This window comes from Pangasianodon hypophthalmus, chromosome 28, assembly GCF_027358585.1.
Source record: "Pangasianodon hypophthalmus isolate fPanHyp1 chromosome 28, fPanHyp1.pri, whole genome shotgun sequence".
Lineage (NCBI taxonomy): Eukaryota > Metazoa > Chordata > Actinopteri > Siluriformes > Pangasiidae > Pangasianodon > Pangasianodon hypophthalmus.
The window spans coordinates 4,576,422-4,600,969 of record NC_069737.1 but is presented as its reverse complement, the minus strand read 5'-3'; the positions used below and the strand labels follow the sequence as shown (position 1 = coordinate 4,600,969).

At 39.6% G+C, this 24,548-nt stretch overlaps 1 protein-coding gene across 15 annotated transcripts in view; it reads right to left on the bottom strand.

The window, feature by feature from the left end:
• The window catches only part of nrxn2b (neurexin 2b), a 591,140-nt gene that overhangs the window by 58,893 nt on the left and 507,699 nt on the right, over positions 1–24,548 (bottom strand). For all 15 annotated transcript variants that reach the window (XM_026945170.3, XM_053230796.1, XM_053230792.1 and 12 more), the window contains one exon: positions 18,446–18,627. In XM_026945170.3, the coding sequence (XP_026800971.2) occupies positions 18,446–18,627 (182 nt within the window). The remainder of the gene's footprint in view (positions 1–18,445; positions 18,628–24,548) is intronic.

Genomic DNA, 24,548 nt, shown 5'->3' with positions numbered 1-24,548 from the left:
ACCTGGGCCTACTGGAGCTCCGCCTTGACCAAAGAATGGACCCACCAAGCTAGCTCCCAGGGTCCCGGGGATGGTTCCAAATTCAAAAGCTAAAATGGCAAAAAACAAAACTTAACATTAAAATAAAAGACAGAACATGCTGGTGGAAAGCAGCAGCACAGGCGTGCACTGCACACTACAAATCAGTGCGTGTGAAAAAGATATTGAACATATAATAATAAAACAATAAATACACTTGTCTCGCTTGTATTGCTGTCTTAACTTGACAGCTTCCTACCCACTTTCTCTCTGCTTATTTGTGATCTATTTCTCTTTCTATGCCTTCACCTCTCAAAATCCCCTCACATTTTTCTCTCTAAGGTAGAATCTGTCCAATTTTCTTTCCATCCCTCATTCTCTCTCTCTCTCTCTCTCTCTCTCTCAGCACATCTACCTCAAACCCTTTTTTGTTTCTCTCTGCTTCTGTTCCTTCTCTCTTCTTTGTCTCTTCTGGAAAAATCTGAGCACTCAGCATTCAACTGCATGGCTGTCACACTGCACAAGTGCAACGGTCAGTCAAAAGACAAGAGTACAAACACACAACCACCGAGAGAATTACAGAGTGTGAGAGTTGGATACATTTAGAAAGGACAGCCTGAGGCACACAAACACATTTGAGTAGCAAATATTGGGCTCAGATTTGTTAACTGTAGCCTGGCAGGATGAGGGTCGGAAAGTTCAATTTTGACTTGCTGCACTGTTCAGTTACAGTCTAAACATTTTTGTGAACATTTTACTTTGTGTACTGCTTAAAAATCTTTTCCATGTGATCACTGTTTGGAAGAGCTGCAGTGGGTGAAATACACCCTCTATTTATGTAGCATTATTTCTCTCTTACTCCTGTGCAGCTGCCCTGTTACCATGACAACCAACTCACCTGGCTGAAGGATTCTGGAACACACACACACACACACACACACACACACGCTCCATTAAACTAAACATTAGATAGGCAGTAAAAAAGGATTACCATATAATTATTAGCATATACTCACTTACACTTCTAGTTTAAACAAGTCCCGATTAACTGTCTAATTATTGCCTTTGTGTTGAAATCTTTCTTTGTATGAATTAGTGCTTTGACAATCAGTGGCAAAGCTGTTCCTTCACCTTTTCCAACACAACAAAGACTTTAGGACAGACGGCTTCCTGCTTTGCAGTTTCTCGTTAACATGACAAGCTTTTTAGCTTATTAATCTCTTGAGAGAAAGAAAAGAGAGGCTGGTGATGGAACAATGTTTATAGCTGTTATAATGTAAGCGATAACTGGAACTAACATGTTTTGTGAATGTTCCACAACAATAAACGTAACTATAAATGGATAAAAAGTAGGTCATACTTTAATAAATAAATAAAAAAAAAAATAATCGTTGACAAATTGCTGTCAACAGGAATAAAAGGAATAAGAGGAATAAAACACTTAGTGGAGTGCTGTTATTGGAAAATAATCAACTTCGGGGTGCTAACAGTAACTCTGTTTTGCACTGGGCCTCATCACACCACCCTGTAATTGATTATTTTCCTATAACAGCATGCTCCATTGTGTCTAAACATGTAAACATGTATGATCCATGATTTTATAATGAGCCTTAGAAATAGGTGTCATCTGTATGTGTAACATAATAAATGGATCAATCCAAGCCCCTGACTATGATTTTGCCAAAGACAGAAAGAGACATAAGCTGGAAAATAAAATGGTGGTATATCAGACATCCATTTCCACCAGGCTGAAGCCTTCACTTAAAGATTGCAGGCACACAGTCAGTTAATAAGGTTCTGTGCAGCAGGATCTGCTCAGCACCAAAATGGATGCCAAGTTTCCATCAATTGATTTAGTTTTCTAGCTTTTCTGTCGAAAGCAGTGGATCTTTAATATCACTGCATTAACGCTCAGACACACAGGATTACAATAATTGGCTTGCTGTAATTCAACTGTTTTATTCTTTAAAACATTTTTTTGCTTTATGTAGACACCTGCTGTTCCATCAGCCTGATCAATCGAAATAACACACACAAAAAACACATCGATCACATGTGGCATCGCAAGAAAATGTGGAGTCTGCTAATTAATTGTGCTAATTGGTTTATTGAACTGTGTGAGCTGAGAGCAGAGCCCTTTGGATATGATTAGGTTTCATAATGGTGGTAATTGTATGTAATTGTTTAATTCTGATATAATTGAGTCTTCTTTATTAGCTTTGTTCAGTCTGACTCATATTGTGTCTTGCTTGCCAACAAATTCTGTCGAATGGGAAATATGAATCTGAAAGGATGGATAGGAAAAGATGTTTGGGTGTAAGTAAGTATAACCAACACACTTGTACACTGTTCTGTAGTTAAACATGTCATTTACAATATAAATTAATCTTGGTAAAGCAAAATTTTGGCCAAGAAGGTTACTTCAAAAGTAGTTTGTCAGCCAAGACATGCTTGATAAAGTTTGCTTCTTCAGTGTTATGCAGTAAAAAAAGCTTATACCTGCAGTTTAGCACAATGAAACTATTTACTATTTATGTTATTGGATCAGTGGTCCTGTTAATCAATCGCTGCCATTTGATGTCATAATTCAGAGGGAGCGGGTTTATAGGATTGGTCAAGAGAGTCTGTGGGAGTGGGTGGGATTGGTCAAGAGAGTCTTCAGGGGTTGGTGGGATTGGTCAAGAGAGTCTTCAGGGGTTGGTGGGATTGGTCAAGAGAGTCTGCGGGAGTGAGTGGGATTGGTCGAGAGAGTCTTCAGGAGTTGGTGGGATTGGTCAAGAGAGTCTTCAGGGGTTGGTGGGATTGGTCAAAAGAGTCTGCGGGAGTGAGAGGGACTGTGTCTGTGTGGTTGGTCGAGAGTCTGTGAGAGTGGGAGGGAGTGGTGAAGAGGGTCTGTGGGAGTAGGTGGGATTGGTCAAGAGAGTCTTCAAGGGTTGGTGGGATTGGTGAAGTGGGTCTGTGGGAGTGGGTGGGATTGGTCAAGAGAGTCATCAGGAGTTGGTGTGATTGGTCAAGAGAGTCTTCAGGGGTTGGTGGGATTCAGTTTGGTTGGTCGAGAGTCTGTGAGAGTGGGAGGAAGTGGTGAAGAGGGTCTGTGGGAGTGGGAGGGACTGGTCAAGAGAGTCTGTGTGAATGGGTGGGAGTAGTCAAGAGAGTCTGTGGGAGCAGGTGGGATAGTTCAAAATCCTTTGGAATTTGGCGGGGTGGGATTCAAAAAGACAATCCTGTGCATACCTCTACTTCAGGGCAAAACTAAAAAAGCAAGATTTAGGCTCCAAGCATACAGTATCTTGACTGATTGACTACATTTGAGGAACACTGTGTGTAGCTCATTTTGGCATGAACTACATTTTTAAGGAAACAAGCCATAACAATGAATCCGAGCTGTCTCCATCTTTTCTAAATACACCACTCAGACTTGGTGAATCTGTTTGGTAATACTCTAGGAGGTTTCATGCCCCAGTGTGTTTGCCTCTTTTTTCTCAGTGCTTCAGAGCTTACTTCAAGCAAAAGGCTTTAAAAAATTCCTCAACACACACTGGACCATATTTAGATTTTAGCCCCAAAGAAATCTCCAATGAACAATATGTGTCTGAGACATAGGAGTATTTACTGTATGTTGTCTCTGGCTTTTCTACAGCAGCTAATTAACTTTTCCCGTAATTACAAGTGCAGACATTTTTATTGATCTATGACTCATTGCTTACACAGACATTTATACACACACTATTGTCCTGTCTTATCTTTCCCGCATACAGTAGTTATATGTTTACATTCCAGCTCTGTGTTTCCCTAATCAGTCATGACTTCCTAATTCTTTGCCATGCTTTTTATTTTAGTGATATCTTTATCTCCAGTAGTGCTACTGCTACCAAACCAGAGCAAAACCAGACCATTTTCTAACAAAAATGCAAACTGGATTTCAGTGTGTGTCTTGATTTGCTTTGGCATATTCACAGATTTTTTAAAAAAAGAATTGAACAGAATCTACCCTCGAAAAAGGGAATGTGAGGAAAGAGTGACAGATGAGAGTCAAGCAGAGACTGAGCCAGTAGGAAACTGTCAAGATGAGACAACAAATCAAAAGAAGAGAGATACAAGTATATTTATTGTATGTATTCAAGACTTTCACTGACACTGGTGGATGTGCTGTGCTCTGGGAATATGTTACCCCATCAAATTCACATCACTTCACAGGGAGAAAAAGGCACAATTTTTGCCACAGAAATCTGAATCTTGAGGGGCTGTAGAAGTGATCTATCCACCCACCAAGCCACATGGTAAACTATATTTATTTTTTTATAAAACATTCTCTAGCCATTTCATGGTGACTTTGGTATTCTCTAAATCTTACCACTGAAAGAATATACACTACCTCCAGTAGGCTTACACTATACCAGCACAGCACTAAATCAAACCATGACATTTCTGTCTGCGTGTGTATTTGTGAGGGTTTGTTTTCCTTCCTGCAGTTCCATCTCTGATTATCTGTTCTGTCTGCAGGACCCTGCTGCAGATACCACTGTTCCCTGGTGCTAGATGTGCTTTCTATCAGCTGTAATGAATGCCTCTCTTCTTTATCTCCACATTGGACCTTGAGCTGGCGGTCTTCTCTGGCTTCTGTGATTTAATCCCTGCTCTCTCATCCTTCCTTAGTCAAATATATTCTGGCTGAGCCCCAACTTCCTCGCTATTTGCCTTCAAACATCTTCCTCAAGAAACGGAAGCCATGGTAATTAAGCAAAGGTTTACCATCCTTTGGGAAATGGTGCTAGTTTCTGGAGCTAAGGACCTTCCTGCATATTGCTTTTAGGGAAGATATTGCAGTAATTTCATTATTACATTTTGATGCAAAATGAAAAGGAGTAAAGCTTTGAAGAATTTTTTTCTGTAGTGTCTGGGTAGAAGTTAGGATTTCTGGAGCTAGACGGACTGTCATTTTAAAACCATTACTTTTCTGAATTTTCCTTAAAGTACAGCACACTTAAAGCCCAAATTGTAAGGTCCAGATACCTATACCTATACTTAAACCTAAGTTTAATGCTTTAAAAATGGTTCCTCAAGGGTTCTTGGGATGCATAACAGTTCAAAACCAAAAGCCAATTATAAAAGAATTTGCTGTATGGTTCCAAGGCAGCACACAGCTCCGGGGTCCCTGGTTTGATCCTAAGATTGGATTCCTATCTGGGTGGAAATTTTGATGTTTTTCTAGGGTCTGCCTGGGTGCTCTCCAGGTTCTCTGGTTTCCTCTCACCTCCCAAAACTGAGCCAGTAGGTGGAGTGGCTATTCTAAATTACCTGTAGGTGTGAATATGTGTGCATATTCACATTCATACTGGAGTCCACCTGTAGCTTCACTACAGTGCTGGAAACTGAGGTTAGACAGCCACGGTTTTTGTGTGTGTGTTTTGGTAGAAAGACACACTCAGTACACTTTGTATACAAGGTCAGAGATTTTGTTTTTCCATATGTGTATTTTTCAAACCAACAACAAAGTACACAATGCAAAATTGATGCTTCTGCAAAAGCAGAGCATGACTTCCCATTTTCCTGAGACCTCATCTAACGTAAGAACCTTTTCCCATGTTTTCCTATTAGCCATTTCAAAGCTAAGTTCAAAAATTCAACCCCTGGTTTTCTTTTTTTTTTTTTTTTATCTCATTTGTATTCTACTCATCATTTCCTGAAATCTTGCACGCAGCAATTTAGGAGAAGGAAAAGAGCTCCTTCTCTGGCATGCTGCATTCCGGCATGCATATTCAACAGCTTTTCAGGGATTAATAAAAACAGTGGCAGGAATCTCCTACGCCACACCTCCACAATAAATGTAATTGCAGTAATACACACTGCAGATTAAGCAAAGCTATCATTAACCTAACAGGTGGGCTGGAGGAGTGAAACCAAAATTGCATGTTGTGTCATTTGTTTGAAAAGGGTCACTAATCAATCAAGGACAATTTGGATATTTGTTCTCAAAGAGCACAAGCTAAGTTTTGGCATTGAGTGCTGAATATTTCATTTCCTCCTCCTTTTTGGGACCCCCTTTAGAGCAATTGGCACTATCTGGCTCTGCACGCCGTCGTACCCACGCTAGCACTTCACAGAAAAATGGAGATTAAGCCCTCTCTTGGCCCCTTATCTCAGCGCACACACATCGGAAATCCGAACATACTCCGTGAGAGCAGCACAAACTTCGTTTTAAATGTGCTTTGACCCAGCTTATTTCTCATTCCTGACGTTCAGAGGAGTATAATTGACAAATGTAATGGTAGAGCTAGATGGGAATGGGCAGACTGCTTTTGACCTTCCACAACCTGATCTGAATAAGGGTTTATAAATTGCTCATATAAAACCCTTCTTTCTGTGTTTCTGTTGCTTCCTTTTAAGTCTGAAAGAAGGCTGTTATTGACACTGCCATATTCACTTATATTACTGTCCAGCATGAAAAATATTAAATCATTTAATCAACTGCTTAAGAGAATTTAAGCTTCTACTGACATTATATTACTGCAAGAGGTGTCTGTCATGATGTGATCATTTTCAGGCCCACCATTAGCGCTCAGCTAATCAGTCCTTCCAGGCTGATGCAGAATCATTTAGCTCGTTAGAGTGGCCAGGGTGCATGCTGTGAGGATAACCTTTAATTGTACCAAAAGCTTTGCACAAATCCAAATCTTAAATGGACATCTTTAATCAGACATACTGGCACCAGAGAAATAAACCTCACTTTTATTTCATGCAGGAACTATGAGTTTGAATTAGTGAACCTTGTGAAAGAATGAATAGGCTTCATGTATCAAGCAGTAGCTCATTGCTAGGTCACATTAGCATTATGCATGTAGTTACATAAAACTGAGAAAACTGATTTTTTATAATACCATATTTCAGGACTAAATGCTCCTGCAAATGATTTCCGAATAAATTTGTTTGTATCCGTCTTCATAATTCGGCTCCATTACCTGGTACAATTCGGTGTTGCTCTGTCGTTTTCCCCCAACCAACAAAAAATATTCCAGGAGGTAGATGATGTGTTATAGCATGTTTCTTTACCCGCTGTTTCCAGGATAAGCTCCTGATACACTGTGACCCCAGGTGAAATATAATAAATAATAATAAAGTTAAAAAAAAGTTAACCTAGATTGGACAATTCCAATGATAAGCAAAGTCACACATTACTCCCGTCTATGTAGTGAATGGTCAGCAAATTTTAAACCATGAACATGTGTCATGCAAACAAACTTGCCTGATAAGAATAAACTCTTTCAAAACAAAACAATCTTAGTTGTAATTCTGAGCATTTGGTATTTCTTGCCCTTCCATTCCAATTTACTTTACATTTTAAAATTTAAATAAAGCAGCACACCCTGATCCCCTTGGTCTAGCTTTGCGTTGAAAACAGGGCCAGGGGAAAGCTAATTCCATTTGTTTTAATCAAATAGAAGCGAAGCCTTTGCCAATAGCTCTGGGAAAGTTTCCAGCAAACACTCTTTCCTCCTGCTTAGATCCAGCTCTCTGAGCTGTATGAAGATATGAACACCATAACTGCTTGTTAGCTGACTCTGAGTTTCAGGTAGTATATGCTGAGCTAAAGTTTGTAGCAGAAGCTCGCACAGGATGACACTCTCAACTCCCTTGTCTGAGTCATTCATCCATCTGCCTCCACCTAAGAGATCTTTTTAAGTCACTTTTTCTGCAGTAATAATCTATCCTGCTCTCTCTGGCTTTGTTAGATGGTACAGCACAGACTCAGACCCAAAATGTGTGTGTGTATGTGTGTAAAGTCTGACTCAGCTTCAGCCCTCGAGTCAGATGGAGGGTAAGGGGCAAGTTGTTATTCCCTAGGTATCTGCAAAGTTTAAACTTTTAAAAGATGATGGATTTAGATTTAATGAGCAAAGTTTCAGGCTGTGTGATGGTACTGATGCTGTACTTCCTGAGGATTACCTTCCATTTACCTGGACTCGGTTTCATTTCACCCACATGTGGATCTTAACTGCAAAGTCTGTTTTAATATTTTTTCCCCTATTTTCACAGTCCTTTGAAAGTACAGGTGAGTACTCTGTTGATTATTAGAGTCTACTGACAATGTCCCTGTCCCAGATTCAGACAGAAACCAGGACAAACGGGGTCTCCAGTGGTGCAACAGTTGGCACTATTGTCAGGAGATTGCAGCTTCGATCCTGATGACACCACAGACATCCATGTCCAGGAATCCAAAGCAGTGTAACTGGCCATGCTTTCTGTAGGGCGGGATGGCTTTAGCCAATCGTCTGTGTCTGTGAGCTCATGTATGCAGAAGAGGGCAGTTATGGTTTTTTCCTCTGAGTGTGTTCAACTACTCCGTGATGTAGCATAAGCAGGAGCAGTTGCATTTATTACACCCATGACTGTATTTCACGGCGCTTTCTCAATATCTGTCCAAATGGAGATCAAATCTAGGGGGCATTTCGTTCTGTGATTGAAAGAAAACAGCCCCAGCCTCATGTCTTCATATCATTCTGTGTGGTTTTGGTGGTTGCTGTTGAGCTTGGTTCCACCAAAATCCAAAATAATCCACCTTAAGACATTTGTTAACAGCAAATAATCCAGTGCGGATGCCAAAAATGAAACCTTATATTGAGATTTTTTTTTGTGAAAGATTGGGTTTTTAGCCCTGCTAGTCTATTTATACCAGCTGCCCCTGTGTACGTCATAGATATTTAATGCCAAAACCATGGAATCAGTTTGGTTTGTCCATTCGCCACTTTTCTGCTAGCATTGCTATGGGATTGTTCACGACATGCACAAATCTTGCAGTAGTGTACCTTCCTAAAATTTTGCCATAATTACTGGAATAGCATGCCTATCATAAAAAACAATAAGAAATGGGAATACTTCAATCAGTTTAATTCAAAAAGTAAGTAGCTGAAAAACAAAAGTTCTTAAAGTGCCCTTTCTACTCCATTTACTTTATAGCATCTTCGACATCTTTAATGCTTTACTGTAGGTCTAAAATTTGTGCCAAAAGTTTCACCATATTTCTCTATTACAGATAAATGCCTTCAGCTGATACAACAATATTTCAAGTTGTTTTTTTTTTTCTTCTTTGTTTTTTGCTTTTTAAAAGCATGCCCGAGTTTGTGGGCGGTAAGGCGCTGAGGAATCTCAGTGCTAACCAAACCAGTGCAGAAAGGATGTTCTTTTCCTCCTTCTTCATTCATTGAACTTAAGTGCACTTGGTCCTGACTAGAAGTTAGGGAAGCTTTTTTGGCTGCTAACAGCAGAAGGATGAATTTGAGCTCACAGCTCACAGCTCCTCCCCAACGACAATGCCAGACTGGAAGAAACCCGTTTAAAATTACAGATGTGCTCAGAGTCGGTTTGTGTGAAGGGGATTTAGAAAATAAGGGAGGGGGATTATGCAGACCGGTTCCAGCTAGTGTGTAGGAAGGGGTTTAGAGATTTATGTGCTTTTGCTAAACTGAGGTTGTATGAAAGTTAGAGTGTGTATGTGTGTAGGGGGCAGAGGTTGATGGGAGGATGCATCCCTTAAGCCCCTGTACTGCATAAATAGTTCGTCGGTGTACAGAGGGCTTCTCTCTGGACAAGCGGAGCAAAGTTTAACATCTTGACCTCTTCCCTGCAGTGGCTCTTTTCTCCTTGTGAAGTATTTCTCTGCTTTTCTATTTTTGTTCCTTTATTTCTGTTTTTACTGTCCACCTTCCTCCAGCTACGGTGCCTTTTGTCATTCTCGCAAATCTTCCACCTAACCTTGTAATTTCAGTGTATTTCATACAAGTCATGTTTACTATACAATATATGCAAGACTAGATAACAGACACCTGTTATGTAGTTACAAAGGTGATGATAGACAGCAGAAAGATCCTGTGATTTACAGAGTAAAGGGGAAAAAAAAAGAATTTTTACCCCAATTTTGGTAATTTGACATTTCATACCCTGTAGCTTTCCCCTATCACATGACAGCCACAAACCAGGGAGTGTGAAGGCTAGCACACACTTCTTCCAAGATGTGAAGGCAGCAAGCACATCTTTTTTTCAAACTGCCACTCAGGCTACATCACAGGGCAGCTGAACATACCTGAAGGAAAGCACTATCTGCCCTCTTCCTCATACACTCCCCTCCAAAAGTATTGGAACGGCAAGGACAATTCTTTTGTTTTTGCTATACACTGAAGACATTTGGGTTTGAGGACAACAGATCAGAATTTAAGCTTTAATTTACTGATATGTACATCTAGATGTGGTAAAAAAAAAACAACAACAAAAAAAAAAAAACTAAGAACATGGCATCTCTGGTGCCAGACCACCCACTTTTTAGGTCAGCAAAACTATTGGAACAGGTAGTCTTAAACCAAAAAAAAAAAACATTACATTTGTAATGGGGACGTTCTTTGAACACCATGATTCTAAAGGCATCAATGGAACCATGAATTGGAAAAAATGTAAAAAAAAAAGACAAATAAATAAAATAATAAGCAGGTCATGATCTTGATGACAGTACCAAGCAGATATTTTCTGTCATTATTATTTTGAGAAAGCCTATTTTTTGTTTGTTAGAAACAGTCTCAATTTGTATAAATCTTCCCTGTGTACTCTATTCTCACTCTTTCCTCTTTTGCTTTATCTGTCCATGTGAGTGTGACTGCAAAAACATGATGTATTTGTGTGAAGGCTATCAGTATCATCTGTCACTTGTCACACACTTATCTCTCTCCATGTGCGCCTTCGTACATAAACTCCCTCTAATCTACAAGTGGCCGTACTCTGGATTTGGCATGACAGACTGGCACAGGCTGAAGGATGTTTGTCTTATGAAGTGACCTGATAACCTGTGAAAGATTTAAAGCGTACAGTGGCTTTGCAGGGACTTGCTCTCTCAGGGCTGCCGAGGCTTTCAGTCTTGTGATATCTCTCACAATGAAAGCCAATCAGAGTAGAGTGCAGGGAACCCCATTGCTCTTCACTGATATATAACCTCAATCTTTCAAATCAGTGAAAGAAGGCAGAAAGAGACACTGACAGATAAAGACTGAGAGATTTACCCAAGTAGAGATTAAGGGAGAGAAATGGACAAGACATACAGAGGGAAGATGCCATTTTAGGACAGGAAGAGGGAAATAAAGGAAAGAAAAGAAAAGAGGAAGTAGAATCTGATTTTACACTGTGTGAGTTCAGCTGTCTTTTTAAGATTATTACTTGTCACACTGTATGAGATGATGCTGATAAAATCCTGCTTGAATTCTATAACAGACTGTGCGATAATGTGCTCTTCATTTCAGATTATACAATGAAGATCTTCTATAGATCTGTGATTAAATTAAATTATGATGTTCTGCTTATGTCATGCATAAACAGAAACATTCTTTAGGTAATAAGGATGTTTTTCTGTCCATTAGCATGTTTAGTTTACCTTTCGATATTGTACTACTGTATTTGTATCTGCAACAGCACAATCCAGTCAAAAATCATATAGTGTAATGGTGGCGTTGGAAACAACAGAACAATAGAAAACAAGAGAGTGGGCTCCAATTGCTTCTGCTAATTACTAGCCACCACTCCCAATAGAATTTCATCATTCATTCACCTTCTGTAAGCACTAATGGGTCATGATCGGGATCGTGGTGGATCCGGAACCTATCCCAGGAACACTGAGCATGAGGAACAGACACAACTTCAATGGGACACCAGTCCATCACAATTTGCCTGACTATTTTCTTAACATTCCTTAAGAAGCCAGCTATCAAGTACTAGCTGTTGACCGGACCACTGTGCATTCCTTCCAAAATGAGGATGACCCATTATCAGCTGCTTTATTTTTGAGAATAATGAGCCAAAAGTGCAGTGTGACCATAATCCCACAAGCCAGACTTTCCCACGAAGAGGTCATTTGACAGACATAGACTTCCTTAGGCTGTCTGTAAATCCTGTTTACTCACTATTAACCATTTTAAGTATGTTCTCTAATGTCTGCCAATGAGAGTGTTATGCACTGTCAATCAATTTGACAACACAGCAACCCCGCTGAACTGGCACTCCTGGGGCTGCAGTCTCACAGCAGAGGGCTTGAGCATGTGATGAACAGGAGCCAGTAGGAGCATTCTGAGCACGTATTTCAGATTGCTAAGATCGTGTTAGCAATTGCTGCCATGAACCTTTTTCAATTCAATTGACTATAGCTTGCTTCTAAAAGTTTATTGTGTCACTGTGTTCAAAACTGTGCTTTCTTATTGGAAACCAGTAAAGGGACATGCATACACATGGAAGTATTGATAGCCATTCAAGCCAAATAAGATTGTAAAGCTTTGGATACTCCATGAGTTTACTCCAAGTTTTGTAATCAAGGTAATATAGTAAAAAGACAAAAAAAAAAAAAAAAAGGAAAACCTGGTGAGTGCTAAGGACCAGGTTGAAAAATGCTGCTTTACAGCATTGTGTGCCAGAGCGGAGCATGTCTGCCAATCAGACTTTTATATGCTGTCAATCAATTTGACGCCACAGCAACCCGACTGAACTGGTGCTCCTGAGGGCTTGAACATGTGATCAATGGACCAATGGGAGCATTTCAATTACAACCTTCAGCCAGTCATTCACAGGAACTGTCAAGATGATGTTAGCAAACAATGCTAGACATTAACAGTGCTTCAGCAGGAAGGTCAGGAAATAAACAATAACAAGAAAATGAAGCATGTCTCGTTAGCTGTAAATATTCTTAATGTGTTTCATGCTAAAAGAATATAAATGGAACAGAGTGAATAATGATACTAAAAGCATGGTGGTGTGTGCACAAGACTGAGGATGTTTCTAGAGCATATCTAGACAAATGTGTGTAAACACACACACTGCTGTAATAAATAACCATGTGTCCAGGAGCAAGTGGCCTGGCTGGGCCAGGAACTGGGGGCTGAAGCCATCTATCTCGCAATGACAGTGTTCTGCTCTGAAGAAGCTGGGCTATTTATGCAGAACGGTGCCACTAAATTACAGAGGAGGAGAGATGATCACCTAACACCAAGTCACACCAAAAACTGCTCCACATAGAAGGAAAAGTAGAAAAGCACCAAAAGACCAAATTGTTCATTCACCTTTTCAGCAGTGTCAGAATTTTTTTTTTAAAACATTTTCCCTCATAACAGGGAAATTTATGTCTATCTGGAGCAATATAAGAGTCGGTGAGAAAGTGTGCTTTGTAGGCACTCATTGTAGCTCTGACAGGCCTGGCAGATTGCCGCTTAGCTCAGCCAGCTGGGCCTTCAAGCCCAATGAAGACATTTTAGTGCCACTCAGACAAGCAGAGCTTTACCAAGGCTCTTCCAAAGCTGATGTTTAAAGACCAGCCAATTTTTCTTAGCCATAAACTTTGCTGTCATCTCAGCAATTTGGTCATCCTTGGATGGCTGAAGAAAGGAATGGCCACAATGCTCTTGCTACCTGACTAGATGCCATAAATTCAAATTTCTACATGTTTTATAAGTATCATATGAAACCTTTGTTTTTTTTGAAAAACAAAAAATGCTGTAGCCTTGATGGAAAAGGACTCTATTTCTCTCTTTCTGGTGACTGGACCCACAGTCTTTATTTACTGCAGGACATCAAAGCACCCTAAGAGTGGATAAGCATGAAAAGAAACCAGTTGGTTTGGGCTGACTTGAACAGCAGGCCACTGAAGGCTGAGGGCAGTTTTTGAGTACACTCAATGAAATCGTCTTGTAATGGATTTGAGCATGCTGGTATTATCATCCTAAGTAGTCTTGGAGAGCTACCCAATCATGTCATGCAAGGTTTGAGTAGTAGCAGAAGATGCTGGCATGCATTTTGGGGACTATTACATGAATGCTCAACCATTAACTAGGGGTAATTTGGACATTATTGGGACATTTGGTTGGTTGCCATGAAGAAAGGTTCTCTTTTTTTTGTTAATATTTGACTTAAGGTTATAGTCTTCTGGCTCATGTCATTTTATATATAAAATTTTCCCCCAATTTCACATTTAATTCTGATTATTTGCTTACTTTCATTTTAGAACCAACAAGTATAGTTTCAGTTTTTCCAAGGTACAGGGATAAACTATAATCAAAAAGCCATATACTTATATTTTGAAGGTCTACACCAAGGATTTTTCCAACAACTGCTTTATCCTTATAAGACACTAAAAGATCATAACCCTTCCAAATAGTTCCAAGTAGAACCTTTAGCTATTCAACCAAGCAAACAACCATTAACTATCCAAAGAACTCTTTACTAAGAGTGGAAAGTTAGGGTTATTAGTGAGAATATGGTTACTGTGGTTAAGGCGGCTGAGGTTAAGATTAGGTTTAGACTTGTTACGGTTAAGATTACTGATCGCAAACTTATGTTTAGACTAAGGTTAAGATTACTGAGGTTAAGGTTAAGGGTAATAAGGTTAAGGTTAGGCTCAGTGTTACTGGGGTAAAGGTTGGGGTCACTCAAGATCAGGGTTACTTAGTGTTACTAAGAGTAAGCTTACTTGGGTTAATGTTGGGGTTACTATGAAATGTGGCTAGGAACCACCTACTTTCATAGGTAATTTAATGTATATTGAACATGGCCAAGCACATTTACTTGCCACTAACCTTTTCAGACAAAACCCAAATAACTTTTAAAGACATCATGCCTTGAACTCTTTCCAAACCTGTGACTAGATCTTGCTCTGAAAAGATAATTGTGTCACTGTGTTGAACAGTGTGGAAAGCCAATCAGATTGTAGCATTCAAGATGCTGAAGCTTGTGGCCAGCTAAGTGTACAAAATGTACAGTATCAGATAATCTGGAGCTGCTGAGTGTAAGGTTAGAGTTAATGAGGTTTAAATAACAATTAGGGTTAAGACGGTTAAGCTAATGTTTAACCATGGCTTTATTTAGCAACAGCTATGCATGTCAACAGAAATACCCCACAAACATAGTAATACAATACTGTGTGTCTGTGAGACAGAGAGAGAGAGAGAGAGAGAGAGAGAGAGAGGTAGGAAAGAGAGTCCTGAGGCATGAGAGAACCTCCTTTGATGCAGCAGAGAGAAATTAATTACTCTGGCCCTCCATTCCAGATAGAGAAAACATTAATCAATAAGCCTGTTGTGGCCACCTGCTGGCCCCTACACATCAGTGCCTCTGATCAAAGGGTATTTATCAGAGCAAGAAAATACACATTACCTCTTTCTCACACACACACACACAATCCCCATATATGGCTCACTTATCCATTTATATCCTGAAGCGCACACACACACACACCCCACTACAGAGGATAAATCAGTTTCCTTGTGGCAGCTTTATCTGTGGCTTTATCTAAGCACCTTATCTCAGTGAGTGTGTTGATCTGAAGGCCTCATCTCAGCCTCCCTGCCACTGCATGTCTAATCACATTTCTATATGCATAATTAATCTGGCAGCGTACAAATGCGAGCCGGAAATCCAGCTCCAAGCCTGCATCAAGATGAATAAAGCTAAAGGGGATATGCTTAAGTAAATATAGTGTGCAAAGCAGAAAAGAAGTACCCCTTTTCCACTGAAGCACACCAGTTCTGGTGTTGGTTCAGGGAGCTAGCATACATTTTTGAGATGGTACCATTTGAAAGAAGCAGTGTCTAATCCAAAGCAGCCATGCCCAAGAGCCGAACAGTGGTGCTCTGGTAATTCTGAGATTTGAACTCATAACTGTATGTGTCATTAACTGAGAACCTTAAATGCTCAGCTCCCAGCAAATCTGAAGGGCCTGTAATTAAAGCAGCTTAGATGGTCTTAATGCTCTGTACTGTTCAGTCAGTTATGGCAGACAGCACTGCAAAGTGCAACTGAATGAGGGATAGAAATGGAAAAAGAGAAAGACAGATGGGGCAAGAAAGACTGTGTGATACACAGAGCTGTCAGGGAGGAGAGAGCAGATTGACAGAGGTGGGATGTGTGCTTAATAGAACGGTATATTATGCAGGGGCTGGTGGTGGAGAGAATGGCTGCTGTGTGCTTTCTGTGACACATCATTATCATCATCTTCATCTGTCTTGTGCTGTGTTAACATTATGACGGTAGATGGAAAATGGCAAACTGGAAGTTCGGTGACTTACAGTGGAGCAGTGATGGAAAAAAATCAAGACAGCATACGTCAATACCCAGTGGAACTTTCCACCTTGAGGCCAAAGTCTGTAGCAATAGAATGAAGCGGATATTGATTTTTTGGGATGCTGAGCAGCTTCTATTTTCTCACACTGGTGATCTACAATAAACCAAAAAACTAGTGAAACTGTGAAGCCTATCCTGGGAACCCTGGGCATGAGGTGGGAATATGTCCTGGATGGGATGCCATTGCAGGGCACAGTGCAGACACACTCACACCTAGAGGCAAGTTAGCACAGACAATCTACGTAACAGCATGTTTTTAGGAGATGTGAGGAAAATCGAGAACCTGAAGGAAAGCCACGGGAAAAAACATGTGGAACTCCATATAGATAATAACCCAAGCTCAGAATTTAATCAGTGATCTTGGAGTTTTGAGGAGGCAACACTATCAACTGTACCACCCTGCCACCTGGAAGGTTCTACATAACATAGTCTAGGTTCTACTTGGCATCTTCCTCTTTAGGACCCTACAAAACTCCAACTATCCAAAGAACTGACATGGAACCCATTCTAGGTGCTATGTGTGAACGATATTAGTTATGACTGTCTAAGGTCTTCTTTAGCCATCATCCATTTTTGGCAGGCTTCGAAAATGGCACTAAAACCATGGCAACATTTATATGGCTTTATGCTGCTATCAGCCTTCTTTCATTATCCCTATCATTATCTCAGTATCCCTTCTCTCCCATTCTTTCTCCAATGTTCGCCCTCTTAGTCAGAATTCAATCTGTTTAGACTGTATGTTGCTGCAAGCAATGGTAACATATTTGACCCTGACTCTGACCTAGAGATGGAGCTTTCCTAATAAGAGTGCTCAGAGAGAAACAAATGTTGTTATTGAAGACTGTAAAGTGCAAGATAGCTCTTTGACTGCTCAGCACTTTTATAATGATTTTGCACATGCTATGGTTAAATCAGAGTCAATCATTGAAAGAAAGTCTTCTACTGAAATAAATTCCCACACTGTGAGAAGGAGAGAAGGTCAACTGGCATCTGCAGGTGCCATCAATATATATTTAAAGACCCACAAGTGTTTTAATGACCTATTGCAATCACTGCCAGATAAAAGCAGACTTGTAGCATGCAAAAGCAGACAGTGTTGGACTGAGAGTGTAGGAGGCCTCCACTATAGCCAGCAGGAAATCAATATTCTGTTACTTTCCACCATTGGTCTCTTCATATTTGGAACTACGGCTCTGTCTTCTCTTCAGTCTCAATGGAATATTCTAAATTGCTCACTAGCATATTCAAATCATAATGAGGAAGGTCATGAACACTTACTCATTATTTCCTTTCATGTCTCTTTTTCCATTCTCACATGGTTTGTGACCCTAGAACCATAGAACTGCTTTAGCATTTCAAATATTGTGAGCAGTCACTCAACCTTTTCTCTATTCCCTATTCTTCTCGACACATTTACACTTCTAAACCTAACTCAGATGCCAGGGAATGATGTACAGTTGGAGGTCTTCCCACCATCAGCCTCTGATAATTATTCACTGTTTCCGTATCCCATCTTTCTAACCATTCATTCATTTGCATTTTGTTATTTATGGAGCTCCAGAAAGACATCTCCACTTGTCACATTCATTCACCAAGATGAAACTGATGGTTCCTCACAGGAGCAGTCCTGAATCCAGGCAAAATCTAGTCTGTCCTTGATCAGTTTCACCTAAATCACTCAAAGTCATCAACCATAAGTAGTAATCCTATTGTTTGGCTTATCCCAAGCTATCTGCACTGTAAGGCTACTGTTGGCCTATGCAGGTCAACCTTCTGAAAAATGGAGGGTGGAGTGGCTACCACCAACCACAAGAGAACAGGATTTCCAGTAGAGGCCAACATCAAACCCTTCAGTGTTTGTTGCAAGGGTACAATAACTATACTTGACTGACACAGTGAAACAATGATCTCATCCAATGAACTTATTTTGTGTAAAATTGCTGAACTTGTATAAAGGTAGAACACAGCAGCTTCTACTCTGCCATGGTATCGGGTGCTGCTCTTACCAGCATTCCCTCAAATACAGCTTTCGGCAATATATGGAGGCACAGGATGGAGGTGTGCTGAAGTGCATTGGCATGCTGGCCAATAAAAGCAAGTGGGACCTAGGATTGATCAAAAACCAAAGGACATGGTCTGTATTTTCCCCAAAGCTAGCTTTATCTCAATAGAATTCCAGCTACTTGTGCAGGCTATACTCCGTTATCTTATCATACTTCAAAGTTTTGCAACAAATCCTAGAGCTGACCCCATCCCCATGCCCATGCCACAGATTTCCCCTTTAGGGACTTACTATGTGTAGCTCTAGGTAGTCTCCCAGTCCTTTGGCGCTCTCCACCCGTAGCAGCACGGCCTCTTTAAGTTGTGTGCTAAAACCTACAGCCAGTCGGTCTGCCCGTGTACTAGGCCTGTCATTGGGAGGCCATGTGTAGGTGATGAGGGCTCCTCCACGGCCAAAGATGTAGGTAGTCCCAGCTGCAGACAGGAAAAGAGAGAGAAGGAGGTGAGAAGAGAGTGAAAGGAGTGGGAGGTAGAGACTGAAGGAACAGGAAAGGAATCATTAACAATTATATAATGGTAATATCCCAAACCATCCTACTTTCTGATTGCTTGTGAATCATGAAATCAAAGGAAATTACAGAAGCCACAGGGCTTGCTTCCAGGCTCTTTTTTCTTTGGACTTTCTAGAAACTTAGGGACCTATTTTGACTGTGAAGTGTGTGTAGGTGTAATGTGTTTAGATTAGCTAGCATGAAATGAATAGTTGGGCACAGTATGTGTAGCATAGAGTCTGCTTGTACCTGGTCTTTTCGAGTATTCAAAAGGCAAAGTGCATTGACACAGATGTTAATATGGGATGCTCACTCAGTGTAGCACTGATTTCACCATCTGGAGGCAATACTGTCACAGTATGTGACTAACAAGCTCTACCACTGACTGCTTTCGGCAGGAAGTTTGGGCAAAACAAGAGTCTGCAAAAAAGTCCTATTTTCTGGGCTTGATAAAGCCCTGCACACTTTATACTCTATTGCAACAAAAATTAAGAAGTAAAAATGATATGTAAGGAATGAAACATGAATATGAAAATATCAACGTGGTGGTGTGGTGGGATGCAAGTGTTATTATTTTTCAATAACAGCACTTCCCAAAGTGATTTATTCTTCTTACTCAACAGCAATTTGCCAATTACTGCAAATTTTAGTTTATTAATGAATGACAAATTGTGCCTTTATAGTTAAGTTTAATATTGTCAAACATCCAGGAGACAAGTTAGTTCTTGTTATCACTTACATTATAGCAGCTGTAAACAGTCATTCCCTAACAAGGTTCTTTTTTTCCTCAATCAGAAACCAGAAAGTGAGAAGTTGAACTGTTCTGAAGACTCTCCCATCATGATAAACTTGCTCCCCATTACAAATAGCTGACCTCCGAGACTTCTTCCATAAATGGAATAATCATCAGCAATTGTATCAGCAATTGTAGCCTAAACAATCACTGGGGCTATGAGAATAATTTAGTCATTTTAGCTAAAGGTCTTTAATGTCTAAAGCAGATGTTGCAGAGAAAGTATTTTTTAGTAAGGTAGACTTCCTTTATCAGTTAAAACCTAAAGAAGAAATGTTGGACACCAAATATGATTTGGCTTATTAATTACATTGGGGTTGAGGGAAAAACACTGAGTGGAAGACAGGAACACACCCTAGATGGGACACACACATTCACATACGCTGTCATGTCATTTTATTGCAGCCAAGTTGTAGCCTGTTTTTGGGAAGTAATTTAGACTATATGATAAAGCTTTTGGGTTTTAAAGCTATTGTTTATCCAGCTTTTGGAAATAATTTCAGCTTGGTTGATCACAGTGTCACATAAAGCCTCTCATGGTTCACATGCTAATGAACAATTTCATAATGACTTAGCACCAAGAATCTGTTTTTATTCATCATTCACTTGTCTGTCTCTCTCTGGGGTCTAAATTGTTTTCCAGCTTGCTTTGCTGCCACTCCTCATCCACTGTCTCTGTGCGTTTCCTCTGCTAATTATCACAGTAGCGCCAGAAAGAAAACTGGAACTGGAGGGAACAGACAGAAAAGGTGTTTTGTAAAAGGAGAACTGTTTGGCAGACCCAAAAGGTAGGCAATGATTTCAAGAGTTGTAATATGGCTGACTTTAAAGGGAATCCGAAATGGATGCCGGGATCACACTCTCTTTATTTCTCCTCCCGCTCTCTATGCTAACCTTCCAGACTAATTTTCTTTTCTGCATAAATAGGATGCATGACTAAAATAAAAAGAGCCAAGGGCTTTTGGAGTACCAGAATGAACTGATGCGCATCAGAGACACTCCTTTCACACAACGAATATAAATACTGACTAATATTTAGAACAAGCACTCATTAACACACCGGCTGGAATATTCGTTTGGCCATGTTACTCTGTATACAAATATGCAAATTTGATTAAAGGAGGAATGGGTAATGTTTAATCAAATGACATAAAAAAAATTACAGACTATAATACCATACTCAATATTAAGTTTATCCACAGGGCAAGGTGGTTATGCAGCTCTTTATTTTTGTAAAAATTGGATGCACTGTTCATGCTAAATACTTACAGCAAGGTTAACAGTTAGTCTACATAAACATGAAATGACCTTGATTTTGAATAGCAGATAGATATTATTAGTTAAGTGAGAATTAATTGTGCTTCAAACCTCTGCATGGTTTGCATGTTGCCATGCAGAACGCAAAGGGAAAAAAAAAACTCTGACAAGTGTGAGAGTATGTGTGTATTTGAGTGTCAGATCAACATCTATCTTCCAAAGCTGTTACTGAATGTTCACATGTTAACACATACCCGTATTCTCAGAGCTTTAATCTTTTTAACACCACCAATTCCTTACCTAAGATGAAAGAAATAAATATGCTTCACTGTTTTGGACTAATTATGCTTGACATTTAGTGAGAAATCATCTGTGTTATGCTAGGTAGCTGTCTTGGCTAATGTTAGTTAACAAATCCTGTTAATTAACGTATATATTTTGGCAGGTTTTGCTACTGAGCATGTGCTAATGTAAATCGAGGCTCAGTCACTGAAATTAAACTCTTTTGACCTGCAAAAAATGTGAGCTAGTTTACAGGCAGTAAGTTAGCTGTCTAGCAAATTTAGCTAAAGTTAGTTATGATATATTTGTGCACCATTTTTCTACTGCTGAATAAATTACTGAGCATTTTGCAAAGCAAATCGAGACTCATGTACTGCAATCACACTAGCATTAACCTCTGACAAATGTGAGCTAGTTTACAGGAAGTAAGCTGGCTGTCTAGCAAAGTTAGCTTATGTTAGTGAACTTTTTCTGTTGGTTATGGGATATTTTTCATGTTTTGCTACTGCTGAATAAATTACTGAGCATTTTGCAATGTGAATCGAGACTCATGTACTCAAATCACACTTGTGTTGACCTCTAACAAATGTGAGCTAGTTTACAGGCAGTAAGCTAGCTGTCAAGCAAAGTTGCAAAGTTAGCTAATATTAGTGAATCAATCATGTTAGTTATGGTATACTTTTGCATGTTTTGCTACTGCTGAATAAATCACTGAGCTTGTGGTAATGTAACTCGAGACTCATATACTGAAATCACACGTGTGTTGACCTCTAACTAATGTGAGCTAGTTTACAGGCAATGCATAGCTAATGTTAGTGAACAATGTCTGTTAGTTATGGTATATTTTCTCATGTTTTCCTACTGTTGAATAAATCATGGACTCATATACTGAAATCACTTTAACTCATGACAAAATGTGAGCTAGTTTACAGGCCATAAGCTCGTCTTAGAGCAAAGGTAGCTAATGTATATCTGCACAGGACATTTTTAGTAGTTTCACAGGGAGATAATTACTGCATACAGCTGTTTGATTAAAAATGATGTTAAGAAATTCTTTAGGAATTTTTAATTTGAGAAAAACAAACTCTCATCTGAAAGAGAGAATAAACTAGAATCTCCTTTAAAGCCAGAACTGATATTTACACCATGTTTCCTTCAGCACAACCTTCAATTAGTCATGACATGTTTGTTGCCGGAATGTTGCTCCTTTACCTTCGCACTGGACCTACAGGATTAATGTAGCTAACAAGTAATTGATGCTAACAGCTACCCCTTGGACAAAAGGACGTTGGAGAGCTGAAAAACAGTAATTAAAGCTATAGACTTGCAATAAAGTGACGTGTGTGTGTGTGTGTGTGCATTTATGTCTGCCTTGGAAACATAGAAGTGAGTGAAACAATTCTCTTGGTTCTTAGCTGCTCCTAATTAGTGTTAGTGAAGGCCGATGCTGTGGTGGACTGGCGCTAAATAAAGAACATCTATCACACACACACACACACACACACACTTCTCAATAACAGCACATCCTGCACCTGAGAACAGAGAGGTAGAACATCCAGACCCAATTAAAGCTCTTTTTCTCCACACATACACCACATGTTCCCACCCAAAAGACGTAAACACACCCCACCCCACCCCACACACACTTCAGCCTCCTATCCGTCTACACACTCACATACACCCACACACTTCCCTTCTGCTCCTCAAATGTGTTTCTGCCTTGCACTGATAGGCAATGTCACACCATGATAGAGTCTGATTAGCTATTTTTTCCCTCTTCTCTGTTGCTTTCTGTAAATACATCTATGACGACATGGCTAGACACACCAAGAGAACATGTTAGAGATGTGAAGGAATGTCAGACAGCACTTTAGGATTTAAGATGAGATATTAGAATCGGCAGCAGCAGCCATCAATCAGATTTTAGCTTTCTGTACCAGGGAATTTGATAGGAAATAAAGGCAGAGACATTGCAGTGGCTCAGTGGATAAATGTCTTAAGGATTAAAGTATAAAATAAATTTTTTTAAATATATAATACCAGACTTGGATTCAAGTCTCAGAAAGCAGTGACATTATTTGAAAACATATTTGCTAAAGCTGTGGAAAATCCTGATATTTCTATTACAAGCAGACCCAGGAGTAGAGGGGTTTGTTATTTTAATTAAAACATAATTAAACAAATAAATATTATAATAATAAAAAACTAACACCTGCCACCTCTTCCTCACACAGCTGTGGTTAACAAAGATGCTATTCTCCATGGAGACAGATGGAGCGGGAGATGGTGTGATAAAAAAAAAAAAAGGAGTGAGACAAGTGGTGTTAAGTAATTGTATGAGAAAAAAAAATATGTAGCTGCTTACTGTTTATTAATCTCCCAGCATGCACTGGCAGCTGATGACATGGTGATTGCTGTGAACGTGTCCCCATGAGCAAATTACCTACTCTTATTCCAGCCCATAATATCACACACAACATGACATTTGAACAGCCTATTTCACGAGATAGTGATAAAGGGTCATTTTATTATTTCATCACTACCAGTACAATTTATTCACTGAGTGTTTAATCTGCGTTTCCTGAGAGCTCATAAATTCTCAGATCCGATTTAAAATATGCTCCTCTGGTGTCTCTGCATGTATGAATCAGACCTCTAATCTACAATCGACCCGCCGTCTTCTTATTGTTGAATTCATCTGATAAAAGATTTCAGATCTGTGTTCTTTTTCTAAAGAGAAGATGGCTCATAGAAGACGTGTAGATGTGGATTTATTACTGAACTTTCTCTTTATCAGGCTGCTTAACAGATCAGAGGGAAAAGCCACAGGGATCTGGAAGACAAAATGATAGTAATAATGTAGTAATGTACAATGATAGCAGTAATGGAGGCCAGGGTGACTTAGTGGTTAAGGCTCTAAACCTAGCTGATTGATCCAGTTGAGCCCTTGAGCAAGGTTCTTGACCTTCGGTAGTATTATACCATGGCTGGGGTATAATAAGAAAAGTTCTAGTTCCATGCACTGTCTTGCTGTACAAAAGCAAACACAGGCAAAAAAATTGGTGTTAACATTTTAACACATTTGGCTTGTCACTTCTATAGTTTGTGCTAGCATAGCTACTGATATGCCTTTGTACACCATTGTACACATGTACGCATTTGCGTAAGTATAAGAATAAAACACAGCAGGGCATGCAATTTTAGAGGAAAATAATCAATGACAGGGTGGTGTGATGAAGTGGGGCTGCTGTTACCTCGATGAAGTTGATTATTTTCTTATACTATAGCCAATGATTTGCCAATCATTATCATTTAAAAAAAAAATTGTTAATGAACGACAGATCATACTTTTTATCTGTTTATAGTTAAATTTAATGTTGTGGAACGTCTGCAAAACACTTATAACAGCAATAAACAGTCATTCCCTCACCAGCCTCTCTTTTCTTCTCTCTCTTGATGTTAGTAATACAAAAAAATGCTTTTAGTAATGCTACCAGGAAACTGCAAAACAT